Genomic DNA, 19,216 nt, shown 5'->3' on the forward strand with positions numbered 1-19,216 from the left:
TCTAGCACAATGGTTCTTAAACTATGTTCCCCAGACCAGAAGCATAAGCATTACCTGGGAACTTGTTAGAAATGTATATTTTCTGTCCTGTTCTATACCAGACCTAGTGAATCAGAAACTCTATGTTTATGGCTGAAAATCTGCCCTCCAGGTGATTCTGGTGCAGCTGAAGTTTGAGAGCCACTGATCTAACATTTAGTTTTCAGATCTAAAACAGAGTAAGGTATAAATTTTTTAAAATCCATATGTGGTTAGGTTGGTTGGAGCGTCATCCAGTACACCAAAAGGTGGAGGGTTTGATTCCCGGTAAGGGCACATACCCAGGTTTCAGATTTTATCCCCATTCGGCACATGTGTGGGAGGCAGAGAATCAATGTTTCTTTCTCACATCGATGTGCTTCTCTCTCTCTTTCTGCTCTCTTTATTTATAAATAAATAAATAAATAAATAAATAAATAAATAAATAGCCCTGGTCAGTGTGGCTCAGTGGTGTTGCTCAGTTGACTGGGTGTGGTCCTGTGCAGCAAAAGTTTCCTGGTTCAATTCTCAGTCAGGTCACACGCCTGGGTTTCGGCCTCCATCCCTAGTAGAGGGCATGCAGGAGGCAGCCCCAATAGATGTTCTGCTTTCACATTGTTCTTTCTGTTTCTCTCTCCCTCTCCTTTCCCTTCCTTTCTCTCTCAAAATCAATTAAAATATTAAAAATAATAAACAAAAAGAAAAATATTCATTTTTAAAACAAAATGATTCTACTAAATATATTTTTCATGAGGCTCTTCTTAATTTAGGAAATGTGTTCTAAAGAAAACCGATTAAACAATTTTTAATTCATTTGTCTCCTCCTAGTGGCAGGCTTTTAAATACTGAGTATAACACCCTATCTATATTTCTCAGAAATTATATTTCTGAATTTTTAAATAAGATTCCTCTTGTTAACTACAATTAAAATAAATTTTCCCTCTCCACCAAATTAGATTTTTTCTATTAGATCCAACTGTGGCTGCACAAAACCTGCAATTTGTCCCTTACATGACTCTTCTTTTTTACATTTATTGATTTAGGGGGGGAGTGGGGAGGGAGGAAGAGAGAGAGAGAAAAACGGAGGAAGAGAGAAATATCCATTTGTTGTTCCACTTATTTGTGCATTCATTGGTTGCTTCTTGTATGTGCCCTGACTGAGATCAAGCCCGAAATCTTGGCGTGTCGGGCCAATGTTCTAACTGAGCTACCTGGCCAGGGCCATTACATGGCTTTTTAAAATTGTACTTGTAATTTTCCCTCCTTTTGTTACTCCTAACTTGTTGTTTTTCTTTCCTTTTTTACTTTTGCCCATAACTTCTTAGCTGTAGAACTTCATTACTTAGAACACTTTGAATTTTCTTCCTTTATAGAAAATTCCCATGGGTTTAGGGTTTATCCGTTACTCCTCTCACCATGACTCCCTTTCTTGCAATGCCTCAGGAACCACGCAAGATCTCCGGGGTACTAGGATAGCCACAGCCACCAAATCTCTTTTCAATGAGCACTTTGAGCCCTTGGGCTCCTAGGGTGAACCTAGGGGTGAATGAAAATTCCTTTAACTCTTAAAATCAACAAGACAAGGTTTGATTTTTCCCAAAAAGAGTTTATTGATATGGCAGATATTTTATGAAGATACTAATGCCCTACATTGTCCCCTTTATGCCTTCCAAGCAGGTAGCCAGGCCTTTATCTGGGATGTCTAAAGAATGGAAAGCTTAAGTTACTTGAAGATCGTGCCTTTTCCTACCTGTTGTTAGAGTGAACTCACTGAAGAAAGTATGCTAGATGTTTGAGAGGGAAAAAGAGAGGGTGCTTTTATTGAAAACAGAAGGAAAAAAAATGGAGATTTCCTTAGGTTGGGAAGGAGTGTAAATTGGTGTGACCTCATTCCCCTAGCAGCACCCTAGACAGGTGCCAGGACCTGTGGTCTGCTTAGAAAGGCTGGACACTAAGGTTCCCAAACATGGCAGGAATCCCCACGCTCTGAGGAAGCAGAGTCCCTGCACTTCAAGAATCTGTGTGGCTGCCCTAGCCGGCTTGGCTCAGCGGTTAAAGTAGACCTTGGTTGCAGGCTCAATCCCAGGCCCTGGTTGGGATGCATGCAGAGGCAACCAATCAATATGCTTCGATGTTTCTCTCTCTCTTTCTCCCTTCTACTCTCTGAAAAGCAATGGAAAAAATATCCTCGGGTGAGGGTACAAAAAAACACAAAACAGGAAAGAATCTGTGTGTCTTTAACCATGGGAATCTCAGCAGTAGCCGATGTGGGCTGAAGACTGGAAAGTAAGGATTTATTAGGGAGATGGAGCCATGCCCGGAGTCACAGGTAGCTCATGCTCAAAGACCTGGCTCTCCAATGGCTTCCTGGGGATGAATTATATAGAGGAAAAATAATCATGATGACTAATAGAGTTAGGGTCATGGCCTCTACTGATTGACTGGTGTTAGGTAGGGGGTAACTGATCATTGCATTTGGTCCTGATGTCAGCCATGGAGTTGTTCTGTCCAATTCACAAGTATTTGTTCCTGGGTCCTGAGCTAAAACTGGGGCCAAGATAATACTATGTTTAGTTTGATTGAAAACTCTGTCTCAATAGTGAACAGACTCAGGACCTTGTTTCTAAGGCTACTGGATGCTGACCAGAACCTCATTGTCCTGAGGGCTTAATGATTAAGCAAGAGAGAGGGATGTGGGTAAGTCAGAGTGCTGAATGATGTCAGTTTGAGTCAAAGGAAAAAAAGCAAAATAAAAAGCCAGATTAAAGAAAATAAGATTTCTGCCCTGTCCAGGTAGCTCAGTTGGTTAGAGCTTTGTCCCAATATGCCAAGGTTTAGGATTAGATCCTCAGTCAGGGCACCTACAAGAATCAACCAATGAATGCATAAATAAGTGGAACAACAATATCGATGTTTCTCTCTCTCTCTCCCGTCCTCTCTAAAAATCAATAAATAAAAAAGAAAATAAGGGTTCTTTTTTCCATGTAGTTACACTGTGATGGACAAGTTCACAGAAAAAGAGACACTGATCCTAATGTCACTCAAGTCTTGCAATACAGATTGATGTGGCTGGCCCAGTTTTATCGTGTGCCTTTCCCTAGTTCTTTGTCTCCCCTTTTAACTCTACTGAGGTTGAATGTTCCATCTCATTCCTCTGACTCTAGCTAGCCTGATGCAGGGGTTGGCATCTCAGTTGGACTTTTAAGGTTCCCCTGCTTTCCCAGAAAAGATAACAGTATAGAGGAAAAAGTCACACAAGCAAGTTTCCTAATTTTCCGTTTCAGTTTTCTAATGTATAAAATGGCTGTTAGACTAATGAGGGCTGACAGTCAGCGTGTATGTACTGGTAAAACCATACCAGCTCTTAAATTATTGAAACTTCCCTATCAGTCAGTGAAAAGAAACAGCCTCAAGCCTCTAGCTGGCTCTAGACATTACCCAGCTTTCCCATGACCTTACTCCAGCATGGCTGAGTGCTGTGCCCTACTAGTCCATAAATATTTTGAATATGACTCTTCATAATTATTACCTCTTGAGACTATCATGAGGCTTAAAGAGTGTCCAGTTAAAAGAAGCTAATGAGCAGAGTGACTCAGTGGTTGAGCATCAACCTATGATCCAGATCGAGGTTAAATTCCCGGTCAGGGCACAAGCCCAGGTTTTCGGCTTGATCCCCAGCAGGGAGTGTATAGGAGGCAGCCAGTCAATGACTCTCATTATTGATCTTTCTCTCTTTCCCTCTCCCTTCCTCTCTCTCTGAAACCGATAAAAATGTAAAAAACAAAATAAAAAAGAAGCTAATGACAACCCTTATCAGAGCCTTCCAACTTCCAGACATGGGTCCTTAAGCCTTTTTTTTTTTTTGGTACTTCTGCTATGTAGCTTCCATGGTATCTGGCTGTCATCTGGCCTTCAAAGATTTTTCCTTAATCACCCAAGTAATTTTCTTTTCTCTGTTCAGTTTGAAACTAGCTGCTTCTACTATTGTTAGTTTTAAATAACAGCTTTTAAAGATATAATTCACATACTATAAAATTTACTCTTAAAGTCTGCAATTCAGTGATTTTTAGTTTACAGTATTCACAGAATTCTGCAACCATCACCACTAATTCCTGAACATTTTCATCATTCCCAAAAGAAACCCCACATCCAGTAGCAGTCATTCCCCATTCCCCTTCCCCCCAGGCCCTGGCAACCACTAATCTTTCTCTCTCTATAGGCTTGCCTGTTCTGTACATCTCATATAAATGGACTCATTAAATATGTGGCCTTTTGTGTCTGGCTTCTTAAAGTACTGTTTTCAAGTTTGGCAATGCCATAGCATGTATCTGTATGTCATTCCTTTTTATTGCTGAATAATATTCCATTATATAAATATACCACATCTTGTTTATTGCTTCTATTTTTAAATATATATATCTTTATTGATTTCAGAGAGAGGAAAGGAGAGGTAGAGAGAGAGAAACATCAATGATGAAAGAGTCATTGATTGGCTGCCTCCCGCAACCCGGGCATGTGCCCTGACCAGGAATTGAACCCTGATTGCCTGGATCCTAGGTCGATGCTCAACTGCTGAGCCACGCCCGACAGGAGCAAAGATAATGAAGGTAATTTAGTCTTTTTAAGCTGGCATCTGGACCTTACCTTTTTTCAGGATTGAAAGTAAAACTATTAAGAATAAACTCCGACTATATACCATGGAAATTCCTCCCAATCACCAAAAGGCTTTTTTCTTCCTCTTTCAAAGCCAATGTTGATGAGTTATTCTGCCCAATAAGTTCCTGTTTTCTGTGTGAGAGTGGTTTCAACCTTTAAGCTAATTTTCGAAGGGCATGAGCTCTAGGCCATGGAGCCAGTACTATAATGTCTTCTTTCCTTACAAAGGAATGTTTTTCTAGTCTGTGTGCTATGTTTGAATATGAAAATTACTTTACAGATTTTGTATACATGTTTCTGTAAATACATAGAATATCTCTGAAGAGATACTTAAGAAACTGGTAAAAAAAAAAGGTTGCCTATAAAAAGGGGAACAGTGGGACAGGTATGGAAGGCTTACTTTTCACTCAGTATCCTTTTGGAAGTCATTCAAAATAAATAATTACTTCATAAAGAGTAAACAATAAAAACCTTGACTAGAAGTATGAAGCATGTTTATCTGAAAGGGACATCCTGAGTTGTCACACTGACCTTGCTATACCCACATGCCTTCCTCCAGCCTTAGCACCTGTGCTACCTCAGCTTGGCTTGCTCTCTTCTTTATCTACCCCTTACCCCAATAAAATCTGACAATTTCTGTAATTTTTCAATTTACAAAGTACTTCCAGGTACATGGTCTAATCTTCAAATAAAAATAGAAAGTAATATAAATATTTTTATCCTCGATAAATAAGAACACTGAGGTTGAGAAAGTACAGCAGCTTGTCCCAGATAGCAATTATTATGCTTCAGATCTAGAATTCGAATCTACAACTTCTGTCAGGTTGAGGGTTCTGCTTTTTTTTTTTTTTTTAAACTATGAAATCACTTAATGAGGCAATTGGGTTAGAGTGTACAAGGATGTTTACTAAAGTGTTGTGTATTCTCAATATTATACAGTAAATATTATGCTGCTGTTACTAAAAATTATGATGCAGATCTGTATTTACCATGGAAAACATGCAAGAACCTGCCTTATCCTGCATATTGTGAGAAAAGTAAATAGACGACATAAACAAATGGACGATTTGAACAGATTCTTTTTTTAAAATATGTAAATAGAAAGAACCTGAAAGATATATATGAAAATGTTTTTTTAAAGTCATGATACTCTCAAATTTTGTATATTACTACTACTAATAAAGACATATTAAGTGTTTAATGTGTCAAATACTGGGCTAAGTCTATTTTATATTCAGTATCTCATTTAATCCTCACAATAAACAACTTGCATAAGGCCTTGCTGCTAATAATGCAGCAGAACTGGACAAGTATTGGACCTCATAGCTCATGTTCTTTGGAGCTAGATCATTCTGTCTCGTGTACAAAAATCCTTTATTTTATAATCAGAACGATCCATGAGGTTACTTTAAGAAAATTCTGGCCCTGGTCTCTGTGGCTCAATTGGTCGGGTATCTTCCTGTTTACTGAAGGGTTGTGGGTTTGATTTCTAGTGAGGGCACATGCTGGGTTTCGGGATGGAACCCTGGTAGGGGGCGTGCAGGAGGCAGCAGATCCATGTTTCTCTCTCTCTCTCTCTCTCTGTCTCCCTTCCTCTCTCTCTAAAAATCAATTTAAAAATCTTAAAAAAAAAGAAAGGAAGAAAGAAATTCTGCCCAGGAGCATTTGAGATTTTGCTCCCTGGCATATGTTGTCAGTTTGACTCAAATAAACTCATAAAAATTCTCAAAAAAAAAAGAGAAGGCTACCCCAAACTTCACTTCTCAGACCTCTGCACTCCCATAATAATTTGTATCTCTTATAGCATGTAAGACAATCTGATTAGTGCATAATTGGTTGGGTCCCTTTATTTTCCTCTTCTAGATCCTATGCTCCTACAGGCCTGAAAACCAAGTCTACTTTCTAGCCCAGGGCTTTTTTCATAGTGGGGGTTAGTGCGGGGGAGGAACAAACTTTCCTATAGCCCCAAGATTCTTCTGGCTGGTCTAATAATTAAATAGACACGAGACAGATTAGCAAGAGAAAATTACATTTAACACATAGGTATGTATGGGAACCCCACTTACATGGGAGAGTCAGAGTCCCTCCCTCCCCCCTGCAGGACAGGTTCAGAGATAGAAAGGGAGAGTGAGGTGTATAAGACAGGGATAAGCTAGGGACGAGGTAAAATAATGCCTAGGGGTCTTCCAAGGGTCATTGCAGGGTAAGAAGAGCAGATATTTAGTAAACATAAGCTTCAGTGCCATATAGGTAGGTGGCTCAAAAAGGTTATCGCTGATAATCTCTTATTATGGACAAGTACAGTAATTTAAGATCTAGGTAAAGAAGTTTGTCTTGAGCCTGAAGCTAAAATTGCCCTTAGATCAACAATCTGCGTATCACAGAAGCATATCTTTGGGCAGCTCATTCTAAAGCCCACACACTAGTTAATCTGAAATATGCTCTCAATTTGGCTCAGAGAAAACCTGAATCAGGATTAGTGCTCACAAGATATTGTAACATAAGACTGTTTATACCTGTGGAGAGTTTTTATGAGTTTGAGCCAAACTGCCAACCTGTGTCTCTGAGCAAGATCTCAAATGCTCCAGGGAATAAGCTTCTTTTATGCATCTGATTAAGGCGAGAACTAAGGAAGTTTACAAGGCTGTGGGAGAAAGCACTGCAGGGACTGGATTCCAGGACAGTTAACAAGATTACTGCTTATTTCAAAGGTGTGTTAACCTAGTTGAAGAGAAGCAACCGACAGGGCTTGCTTAAGGCAGATACAAGCCTTTTACTAAAAAGTTACATGCCTGGCGTGTGACTACCCACCATGACCTGTCCACTTAGGAATTTATGATCGGCTCACCCTGTGAAGTTACTTCTCCTTTTTTCCTCCACAATATTAATTATTTCTTCCCAAGAAAGTAGGCTCGGCTAACACAAGGCCTCTGTTTCCCTGCACCTGGTTTCCTTGCTTGCACCTTCTCTATCTTCTCTCCCTCATCGGTCCTCTCCTCCCACCTGGGCTGGTGCCTAAGCGATCCCTCGGTCACAGGCCCTCCCAAGCCTGCCAGGGACCCGGCTCCTGCGCTCAAGAAAGGAACAAGGAGAGGGCCCGCAACCGCCTCCACGTGGGCACTGCAGCGGCCATCTCGCCTCCTGGCAGGAGTGGGTTAGGGCCTGAGCAGCAGCAAGACCGGGCGGAAAGGGGAGGGGGCTGCCCGTACTCAAGATGGCGGCGGCGGTGGGCGTGGCCAGCCGCTCCGGGGCTGCGGGGAGGAGTGGGATCATGGCGGCAGCCGAGGATCCGAGTCCCGGGGATGAGGAAGAGGAGGTAGGGGGCGCGGTGAGAGCTACGACCGAAGCCTGCGCGAGGGGCGGTGGCGGTGAGGGCCGCGCCGGCTGCGCGAGGGGGAGGGAGTCGGGATGCGGCCCGCAGCTCGGAGCCGCCTGGGCCGCCGCTCGCCCCGGGCGGTCGGAGCGGGGCAAGGGCGGCCCGCGGGGGGGCGAGGGAGCTGGCCTCAGGCCTGATTGCTCTGAGGAGCTGTCCTCAGAGTGCGGACGCAGAGGAAGTCGCCTTAGGTAACGCCGCTTGCTTCCGTCCCCGAAGCAGGGCCCCGTTTTGGCGGAGGTGGGGTCGTTGCGATGGGGGTTTGGGGTGCTCCTGTGAACTGCCTCTTGCTGCACCCCGCGCACGCCAGCTTGTTAACCCTTCTGTCCTCCACCAGGAGCAGCTGGTTCTGGTGGAATTTTCGGGAATTATCGATTCAGACTTTCTCTCAAAATGCGAAAATAAATGCAAGGTTTTGGTGAGTCTTCTGGAATTGGGGGATGGTTGTAGATTTTCTTAAATGAAGAACAAGAATGAATGGTGAACTCCCTCCCCCCAAAGACTGATGTATTAATTCCATGTTACTGAGCAGTGAACTCTAAAGACAATCGTAGATGCCCAGGCGGCTGCGGGAGCAGATGGGAGACAGTGCCTGACTGCTCGGGCGCCTGGGTGTGTGGCTGCAGAGAGTTAAAGACGCGGAGGAGGTGGCACTTTGAGATATATATGTGTATATATACATAGCATCGTTTTAGGTAGTGAGGCGGGAGAGAGGATAATCAGATACACATGCACCTTTTGAACGTGGAGAAGGGGAGAAGGTACCTCACACTGTGCCGTCTGGAGCCATGGTATTCAAAGTTACCGCCTGCTTTATCACTTTGCTTTAAAATCTTGGAGCTATTGTTGACAAAACTTCCTCCGTTCTTACCTTAACTTGAAGAGCATATTGACTGAAATAGACCTGTTTACTTGGGTATGAATTAAGCAGTCTTCAGGGTGTAGTTTTAACTTACCTTGTGCTTGCCAGGACAGGAAGCTCTAAGAGGTTCCCCAGGTTTCGGAGATCCATCTCCTTGGTAGCAAGATTACATGTGGCTTTTTCTTTTTTCTTTTATTATTTTCTTTTATATTTTATTTTATTTATTAAAAATTTTTTTTTTATTGATTTCAGAGAGAGGAAGGGAGAGGAAGAGAGAAATAGAAACATCAGTGATGGGAGAGTCATTGATCGGCTGCCTCCTGCACGCCCCTGACCTGGGGATCAAGCCCGCAACCCAGGCATGTGCCCTGATAAGGAATCGAACTGTGATCTCCTGGATCCTAGGCTGATCCTTAACCACTAAGCCACGCCCAGCTGGGCTTTCTCTTTTTAAAAAATTGATATATAATTAACATACTATATTTCAGGGGTATGACATAATGATTCAGTATTTGTATGTATTATGAAATGATCACTGCCAGTAAGTCTAGTAAACATCCATTACCACACATAGTTATACATTTAATTTTTTTGTGATGAGAACTTTTAAGATTTATTCTCTTAGCAAGTTTCAAAATATACAATAGAGTATTTTTGACTGTAGTAACCATGCTGCACATTACATCCCCAGGACATTTATTTTATAATTGGAAGTTTGTATCTTTTGACCACCTTCACCCATTTTATCCAACCCCTAATGCTTTTTTTCATGATTTTTATGCTCCTATATTCTGATGTAGGGAATTGACACTGAGAGGCCCATTCTGCAAATGGACAGCTATGTCTTTGCTGGAGAGTATGAAGGTAGGAAGATGTCAGAGAGGTGAAACTCCTTTTTAAATATGCTTTTCGGAGAAAGTAGCTCTGTTATTTCTTAGCAAGTTGTCTTTAAATTTTTCCCCAGACACTCTTGGGACCTGTGTTATATTTGAAGAAAATGTTGAACATGGTAAGTAATTACCATGCTAACTCTTTTTACTATGAAATATTTAAAATATACTTATGTACAGTGAATATTAAAATTAAACATTTCATGTACCCATTGTCTAGCTGTATCAAATTCAACCATTTTGCCAGATAGTTAAAAAGCATTCTAGATACAGTTGAAGCCCCTTGTATACCCCTCTCCAAACTTATTCTCTGCCTTCTGTCATCAGTCATTTACCTGAAGTTGGTGTTTTTCTTTCCTATACCTGATTTTATATTACATATGTATGCATGCACAAAGAATAAATAGCATTTTTGTATATTTTCAAACTTTATATGTTATAGCATATTGTGCATATCATTCTATAATCTTTTTTCAAATAGAGATACGTTTTGAGATTCATACTGCTGATACATATGTGTGTGTGTGTGTGTGTGTGTGTGTGTGTGTGTATATATATATATATAACTCTGTTTTCCTTGTTTCTTAGTATTCCATTTGTGACTGTACCACAAATTATTCTCCAGTTAATGGACATGTTGGTTGCTTCCATTTTTACCAGTAATAATCAATAACTAAAACTTATTGAATGCCTTCTATATATATGTCAAGCACTATTCTGAATGTTACATGTTTTAACATTTAATTCTCACAAGTTTACGAGGTAGATCTCATTGTTAACTTCATTTTATATTGGAAAAAAACTGAAGCACAGAACAGGCAAATAACATTCCCAAGGTCATATACAAAGTAAGAAGCAGAGTCAGGATTTGAACCCTGATGATCTGCTCCAGAGCGCATGTGTGTGTTTTTTTTAAATATGTTTTTACTGATTTTTTTAGAGAGAGAGAGAAAGAGAGAAACATCAGTGTGTGAGAGAAAAACAATCGGCTGCCTCTCTGCCTCCCTCATGCACCCTGACCCGGGATCAAGTCAGCAACCTGGGCATGTGCCCTTACCAGGAATTGAAACAACTACCTTTTGGTGCATGGGACGATGCTCAACCAATTAAGTCACAGTGGCCAGGGCCAGAGCCCATGTTATTAATTATGCTTCTGTGAATATTCTTATTCTGTGAATATTTTTATTCTCTCTGTGCATATATGTAATAATGTATAAAGTATACGCTTAGAAATGGAATTGCTAGATTGATGACTGTGTGTTGGGTTCAACAATATGAAATGAAGGATTTGGGCTAAATAGTGACCATTTCATGTTGCTTTCAAATGCGTGTCAGTTACACTCACAGTAGCAGTTAATGGAAGTTTGCAGTGTGTTTCCACATTCTTAGCTCATAGCCTCATCCTCCCTCCTGCCTATGCCCAGTTTTCTTTAAAGCTGTAACCCTAGGCAGCGGGTTGGCAGCATGTTTTTTCTCAGCCTTCCCTCACGATTGAGAATGTGCTGACTCCATCCAGTCTTGGGCTTTAAGTAGTAAGTCTGACTTTGGTCCTTTATTTTGTGTGGTAGAATTTTAGACCTCATTACCCCTTAGTAAAGCCAAATTTCTGGCTCCACTTTCCTACTTTAGGGCTGGAGCCTAGCAGGCACATAACTTTAATCTCACTCATAGCTCTGTGTGGCTGTCCCCTAGAGTTGTTTGTTGTTTTGAGTCCAGTTGTGCCTTCAGTTCTTATGTATTTTATCTGTCACTTCTCTGCTTGGAGCAGGAGGGATGAGTTAAATCTTGAACTTACTCCAAAATCTAGATAGGAAGTCGTTCAGCCTAACTAAATTGGAATTATTGAGGCTTACTATGATTATTTTATTTGCATTGTATTTATTATATTCCTTTAAGCAGTATAATAATTGAGTTCATTTTATGTTCTAGTAGATGCAGAAGGCAACAATAAAACAGTGCTAAAATATAAATGCCATACAATGAAGAAGCTCAGCATGACAAGAACTCTTCTGACAGAAAAGAAGGAAGGAGAAGAAAGCATAGGTTAGTTCACATAGTTCTCTGAAAATAGGTGATTTAATATTGGTTTTGACAGTGACACATTGCTACCAGGACATTTTTTGTACTTTATAGTAATGACTATATGTAATATGTTAAATATATTATTGAGGGTGCTCCATGAAGAGAACCAAACATAGATTTAAAATTCAGTTGAACTCAAAAGTAGTAGAGGGCACTGGGGACATATTAGAAATCTCTATCTGCTTTGCATTGGAAATAGTTGTGGGGAGTTTGTCAAGAAACTTGACATGCCCTAGCTGGTTTGGCTCAGTGGTTAGAGGCCCTCAGACTGAAGGGTTCGGTTCCGGCCAAGGGCACATACTTCTGTTGCAGGCTTGATCCCTGACACCGGTCAGGGCTTGTGTGGGAGGCAACCAATCGATGTGTCTCTCTCACATGGATCTTTCTCTCTTTCTCTCTCTCCCCCTTCCACTCTCTCTCAAAAGCAGTGGGAAAAATACCATCAGGTGGGGATAAAAAAAAAAAAGAAACTTGACATGATCTCCAACCCCTAGGGAAGTCAGCAATCTCCTTTATTTTATTTTTAAATTAAAAATAAATTAAAAAAAATTTTTTTTTAATCCTCGCCCAAGGATATTTTTTTCTTATTGGTTTTTCTTTAGAGAGAGTAGAGGGGAGAGAGAGAGAGAAACATCAGTGTGAGAGAGACGCATCGATTGGTTGCCTCCCACAGGCACATGGATGGTGGCGGGATCAAGCCTGAAACCGAGGTATGTGCCCTTGACTGAGGTATGCACCCTTGACTGGGTGGGAATCGAACCCACAACCCTTCAGTTTGAAGGCCGGTGCTCTAACCACTGATTCAAACCTGTCAGGGCTTTTTTTAAAAATTAAAATTCTTTGTAAGTGGAGAAGATAAGATGATAGCAGTTCCGGATTACCAAGGTGTAACCTCAGAGGATCTCCTGGAAACTTTTGGCAGCTGTAGCAGTCTTTCCCAAGAAACTTACAGCTGAAAGAAGCTGGCTTTGTATGTGAGGAAGGGACTTGAGGACCACAGTTGTTATTCCTGAGTCTAGTTCTTAGTTATCATTCATTTAACCTTCTCTAGTTGCTGATTGCCCCAGACTAGACTTTAGACCAGTGCTTCTTGCACCCATAGCAGCACATATTTGTAGAGATGAACAAATAATCACCTGATGGTTGAAGAGCTCATTGCTCAAAGACAATTTGGAACTCTTGTAAATATGACTCTAATGATGAATATTCATGGCTTGATAGATTTATTGTATTTTAAGGAATAAACATTTGAAGGTACATTAATCATGTAGAAATTAATTATACTAACGTAACTGCAGAACAAGTCTTTGTTCTTATCATGTATATCACCAAACTATCCCCTTTTTTAGGCACTATGAAAATAACAGGAAGAAGGAGGTATTTGAAGTTATAGAATGAACTTCAGAAGGAGATACATATCAGAGAAGCTTAGCTAGCATTTAGGTACTCTTATTAAAGGAAATTATAGAACTTCCTCTCCTGTGGTCTTTAGTAATCTGATAGATCTTTGAGAAGATTTGGGTGTTTTGTTTGATCAAATAAATGAGTAACCAATTATTCATGGCTGTATTATCTGTTGCTGCATACTGGCTTAGAACAACAACACCACCCCACTGTTTGGGAGTACTCAGCTAGGTGGTCCCGGCTGGGGCCCCCTGAGGTTGCGGTCAGTATGTTGGGTGGGCTGCAATATATGAAGCCTTGAGTAAGGCTGGAAGATCTAATTATAAGATAGCTCACTCAGGTGGCTGGCAAGTTTGTGCTGGCTGTTAGCATGAGCCCTCAGTTCCTTGCCTCCCCGTAGTACTATTTGAGTGCCCTCCAGACAATACAGCTGGTTCCTCCCAGATCACCTGGTCCATGAGAACAAGGTAGAAGCCATGGTGTCTTTTATGAACTAGTCTTAGAAGTCATTCTGTCATTTCTGCAGTATCCTATTCAGTGTGGGAGGGGACTACACGGGGCTTGAATAACAGGAAGGTGAGGATCATTGGGGACCATCTGGAGGCTGGCTACCAAACATGGCAATGTGCTAGAGGCAGAACAGAATAGATAGGAGATGTGGGCCTTACCTTTTAGAAACTTGCACTCTAAAAGTAAATCATGCCCAGCCAGTTGTGGCTCAGCAGTTGAGCATCGACCTAGGATCCAGGAGATTGTGGTTCGATTCCTGGTCAGGGCACATGTCCAGTTTGCGGGCTCAAACCCCAGTCGGGGGCATGTAGGAGGCAGCCGAACAATGACTCTCTCATCAGTGATGTTTCTATCTCTCTCTCCCTCTCCCTTCCTCTCTCTGAAAGCAATAAAGATATATTTTAAAAAATAAAAAAATAAAAGTAAATCACATTGAAACACATGGCTGAATGTAACAACACCCATTTCATTCAGTTTATTTTAAGTATCTTTTATGTTGCAAGTTTTATAGTAAGTAAGAGTAAAGAATGGTGTCAATACTTACCTGGCAGGGGAGATACCATGATTAGGAAGGTGGGTTTCTCAGGGTGAGGCTTATCTGTTGCACTCCAGATGTGCTGACCCCTACTATTTCCCCAAATGTGGGAAATTCAACTGCATAATTTGTGGTAGTAGAGGTCTGTGTTTATGATCTCCCCTGGGAAAAAAAAAAAAGAGAGAGAATGGCTTCAAGGTTTTGAACCTGGGTGAGTGGCAGAACAGTGCTCTTGCAGGAAAAAGTATGCAAGTCAGTAGTTGAAGCTGAACTGGAGAGAAAAGGACTAGTCAATTTTTAAAAATATATATACCTTTATTGATTTCAGAGAGAGGAAGGGAGAGGGGGAAGAGATAGAAACATCAATCATGAGAGAGTCATTGACCAGCTGCCTCCTGCACGCCCCTTGCTGGGGGTTGAGCCCACAACCCGGGCATGTGCCCTGACTGGGAATCGAACCTTGATCTCCTGGATCCTAGGTCGATGCTGAACCACTGAGCCACGCTTGCTGGGCAGGACTAATCAATTTTTGATGGAGACTATATAGGAATAACATGAGAAGACCCATGGGATCAGCAGTTAGACAGTGTCAACAAACAGCTGCAGAAGAGTTAATGGTAAGGAATAGGAGCAGATGGAAGAGGGAATAGGGTGGTGAGAGAGGTTGGGGTATCTTAATATCTAATGAAATTTTAAGGATGAGACTAAACAGCTTGGGCTTGCTGTAGAAATTAATGAGGCCCCGATAAATTCAGTAAAAAGGAAAAAAAAGAATTAAGCAAATAACTACAAAAAAACTGTATTTTGTTGCAACACTGGGGGAAAAAATTCTTTTTTTTTTTTTTTTAAATATATTGATTTCAGAGAGGAAAGGAAAGGGAGAGAGAGAGAGAGAAACATCAATGATGAGAGTCATTGATCGAGCCCACAACCCGGGCATGTGCCCTGACTGGGAATGGAACCCCGATCACCTGGATCCTAGGTCGACACTCAACCGCTGAGCCACGCCCGGCCGGGCTGGGGAAAAAATTCTTAATAAGCCTAAACTTTTTTCAAAACAACCCAAAACACTGTTGCAAGTATCACAGAATTTAAGCATTAAATATTAACCCTGAAACTAAAAAAACAACAAAAAAACTATTGAGGATCCATGGAAAATATTTTCCTGAAAGGGTAATAAGAATAAAAGAAAAAATTACTAGCATTATTGGAGCAGTTCTTGATTATAGGGGTTTATTGAGGGGTTAGGGCTTTGACTTTGAGTATAGGAAAGAAAACACATTTTTTCATGGTTTTTTTGAGAGGTGTTTTATTTGATAATTGGATGTCCCAACTCAGGATGACACATAAGTGCTGATTTGAGATGATAGAGTAGAATCTTCCATGGTATTATGAAAACTAAGTGGGTAAGGAGAAAATGGTAGAGAAGTGACAGTCTTCCTTACTCGAAGCCTTAGAGTCTAAGGTATGAGATGGTAGTGAGAGCTCAAATTATCTCTCAGAATAAGTTGGGTATTGAACTATGGAAGACAAGCTTGGAATAGTAACTAAAGTAGGTTACTTTTAGTGATTTTTAAAAAATATATCTTTATTGATTTCAGAGAGAGGAAGGGAGAGAGAGAGAGAGAAACATCAATGATGAGAGAGTCATCATTCATGACCTGCTTCCTGCATGCCCCTGACTGGGGATCAAGCCTGCAACCTTGGGCATGTGCCCTGACTGGGAATCGAACCATGATCTCCTAGATTCTAGGTTGATGCTCAACCACTGAGCCATGCCCAGCCGGTCACTTTTAGTGATTTTGATGATGTATACTCTATAAGCATAACAAGGTCTCCAAGTAAGATGGAAATTATGTGATTATTTATCAGTAGTTACAGGAACCATGGTTCTTGGTTTATGTTGGAGTTTTATTTTGACATATATTGATGGGATGAAAATTTAAAGAAGAATATACTTAAATAACTAAAATTCATTGTTTATGTTTCTTTCTTGGTTTGTCTTCCCACCTTTAAATACTCCCCACTCACCCCCCCCAATTAGGTGGTGTGGAATGGCTGCAAATCGAGGATAATGATTTTTCCTATAGACCCAACATGATTTGTAACTTTCTACATGAAAATGAAGATGAAGAAGTTGTAGCTCCAGCCCCAGATAAACCTGTGGAATTGGAAGAGCAAGAGATTCAAATGAAAGATAATTCAAACCTGAGTTATGAACAGGAGAAATCACCACACTTGGAAATAGAAGATTCTGGTCCTCTTACTGATATTCCTTCTGAAACAGAAAGTTCTGTTTTTATGGAAACTCAAGATGCTACCTTAGAAATCACTCCTAAATGAAATGGTTTTTAATAATAAATAGTCAGAATTTTTAAAAGTTTTTATATAAAATAATTGTGTAGCTTTCAGTTGTTCAGTATTTTATTATTTTTATTGGTTGTACACATTTTCAGTTATAGCTACAACTTAATATATCATAATCATTAAGGAACAGATAGAATTTTTAAAAAATATGGTTAGTCCTGGCCAGTGTGGCTCAGTTGGTTGGAGTGTCCTTTACACCAAAAGGTAGCAGGTTCAATTCCTGGTCAGGGCACATATCCAGGTTGTAGGTTTGACCCCTAGATGGGGCATGTACAGGAGCCAACCAATAAATGTTACTTACACTGGTGTTTTTCTCCCTCCATTCCCCCCTGCTTTCTCTCTAAAAATATCAATATAGCCCGGCTGGAGTGGCTCAGCAGTTGAGCATTGACCTAGGATCCAGGAGATCGAGGTTCGATTCCTGGTCAGGGCACATGCCCAGGTTGCGGGCTCAGTCCCCAGTAGGGAGCGTGCAGGAGGCAGCTGATCAATGACTTTCTCATCATTGATGTTTCTCTCTCCCTCTCCTTTCCTCTCTCTGAAATCAATAAAGACATATTTTTTTTAAAAAATCAATATAAAAAATCATGTCCTCGAGTGAGGATTAAAAAAAAAAATGGTTAAAATAACTATAGGGAACATTGATGAGTCCTTTAAACTGGAGGTTTTACTAAGGTAAGTATATAAGTTTTCTATTACAATCATCACAAATTACCACAAATTTAGTAGATAAAACAACACAAATGTATTTTCATACAGTTTTGTAGGTCAGCAGTCTGACATGGGTCTTACCTGGGCTAAAATCAAGGTGTTGGCAGGACTTCATTCTTTTCTGGAATGGAAGGTAGGGGTGGAGATGACATTTCCTTGTTCATTCAGTTATTGGCAGAATTCGGTTCCTTGAGATTGAAGGATCAAGGTCCCATTTCCTTGCTGTCAGCTAAGGGTCATTCCCAGCCTCTAGAGGCTGCCTGCATTCCTTGGCTCATGGTCCCCTTCTCTTCAAAGCCAGCAATGGCAGGTCAGGTTCCTCTCCTGCTTAACATCTATTCTGCTTCAATTATCCTATCTGACCAATCTTTCTTGCCTTCCACCTTTAACGGTCCATTTGATTATACTGGGTCCACCTGGATGACTTCACTATTTGAAGGTCTATAACCTTAATTGATCTGCAGAGTCCTTTTTGCTATGTAACTTCAACAGGTATAGAACTGAGCAGTAGGGCATGAGAATCTTTGGGGGGGGGGGGTCATTATCCAGTCTACCACAGTAATTATCTAGGAACAGAAAAATAATTCGCAAGTGCTTAAGGATAAAGGTTAAGTTCCTGCTATCCCAGCTGTAATTCCATTCCTTTCCCACTTGAAAAAGATTATTGGAATTTAGCTGTAACAGACATTCTATTGTGATTACCTAGATCTGCTCTAATTTTTATTTTTTTACATAAAATATTCACAAACTTTGATCGAACTGTATGAAATTGCCAATATCTGATTGTTTCTGACTATAAAAAGCAGGCAATTTCATGTGGTTTAACCTGGTACTAATAAGTTAAAACACATCTTACATTAATTACATCATAACTGTTGGAGATATAATTGTATGTTATGACAAGTTAGGTAACTAATGTTATAAATGAGGAATTTTTTCTTCAATAAGTTGTGTAACTTTTTACAAAAAAACTTCATTTAAAACATTTCCAAACCATAAGCATGTATATCTTCCCAATTTTTATGTGACTTTGGCCTTAGCTTTTGTTTATTAAAAAGCTTGTTTTCCCCATCATATGTATATGTAGGAAACTGCTAATAACCTTGTCCAGTATCTGTTCTTTCTTTTTTTCTTTGGAATAGAACCCCAGGATTTATTCTGGTTATCAGTGTGCCTAGCTTTTCTTGGTATATATATGGCCATATGACCAAGTTCTGGCCAGTGTCATGGAATTAGAAGTGTTGAGTGATAGATGATTCTGGGAAGTTTCCTTAAACCTTAAGGTGTAAACAGAAATGGGCCAGCTCATCTCTCTTTCTGCTGGAACATGGATGTGATGGCTAGAGCTCCAGCAGGCTTCTTGGACTATAAAGTAGCCTTGGAAATAGAGGCCATGAGTGGCAGAGCAAGAAGATAGAAGATTGGGTCCTAATTTTATGATGCTGCCCTGGACTGCTATGAATAGAGTTAATAAAACTCTCCCAGTAAAAAGGCCTCAAGTTAACTTTTCAGCACTGTTTTCTCTGGAATTGTATTAGACAAGATACTAAAAGAACATCAGCTGTGATGCCAGGCAATATTGTTTATGATTAAAGATGACCCTTTACTGGTAAATTATATCTGGGCCAGGAAGACTGACAAGAACTATAAAAGGCCTTTGGAAAGCATGGGCTTTGGTCTTAAGTGCTATGTTTCTTTATTACAAAGACCCTATGGGCTATTTCAAGAGATACTGTTTCTTAGGGAACATGAAGCTTCTAAGCCAGCATGGCTTCTGTACCCACCCAATGATCTTCCCTTACACCTGA

The 19,216-nt window shown here is 40.5% G+C and overlaps 1 protein-coding gene across 2 annotated transcripts; it reads left to right on the forward strand.

The window, feature by feature from the left end:
• Positions 1 to 7,885: 7,885 nt before the first annotated feature.
• GTF3C6 (general transcription factor IIIC subunit 6) lies at positions 7,886 to 18,514 on the forward strand. 2 transcript variants are annotated; one of them, XM_081139818.1, is made up of 6 exons: positions 7,886 to 7,990; positions 8,385 to 8,465; positions 9,710 to 9,773; positions 9,874 to 9,918; positions 11,729 to 11,842; positions 16,375 to 18,514. In XM_081139818.1, the coding sequence occupies exons 1-6, from the start codon at positions 7,889 to 7,891 to the stop codon at positions 16,671 to 16,673; spliced, it is 705 nt and encodes a 234-aa protein (XP_080995944.1). In that variant the 5' UTR covers positions 7,886 to 7,888; the 3' UTR covers positions 16,674 to 18,514. The 2 variants fall into 2 exon arrangements, with proteins under 2 accessions (XP_080995944.1, XP_080995945.1); XM_081139819.1 differs by having other exon boundaries at positions 7,900 to 8,002.
• The last annotated feature ends 702 nt before the right edge of the window (positions 18,515 to 19,216 follow it).

The sequence above is a fragment of the Miniopterus schreibersii genome, assembly GCF_964146895.1.
Source record: "Miniopterus schreibersii genome assembly, chromosome: 6".
In the NCBI taxonomy this organism is placed as follows: Eukaryota; Metazoa; Chordata; class Mammalia; order Chiroptera; family Miniopteridae; genus Miniopterus; species Miniopterus schreibersii.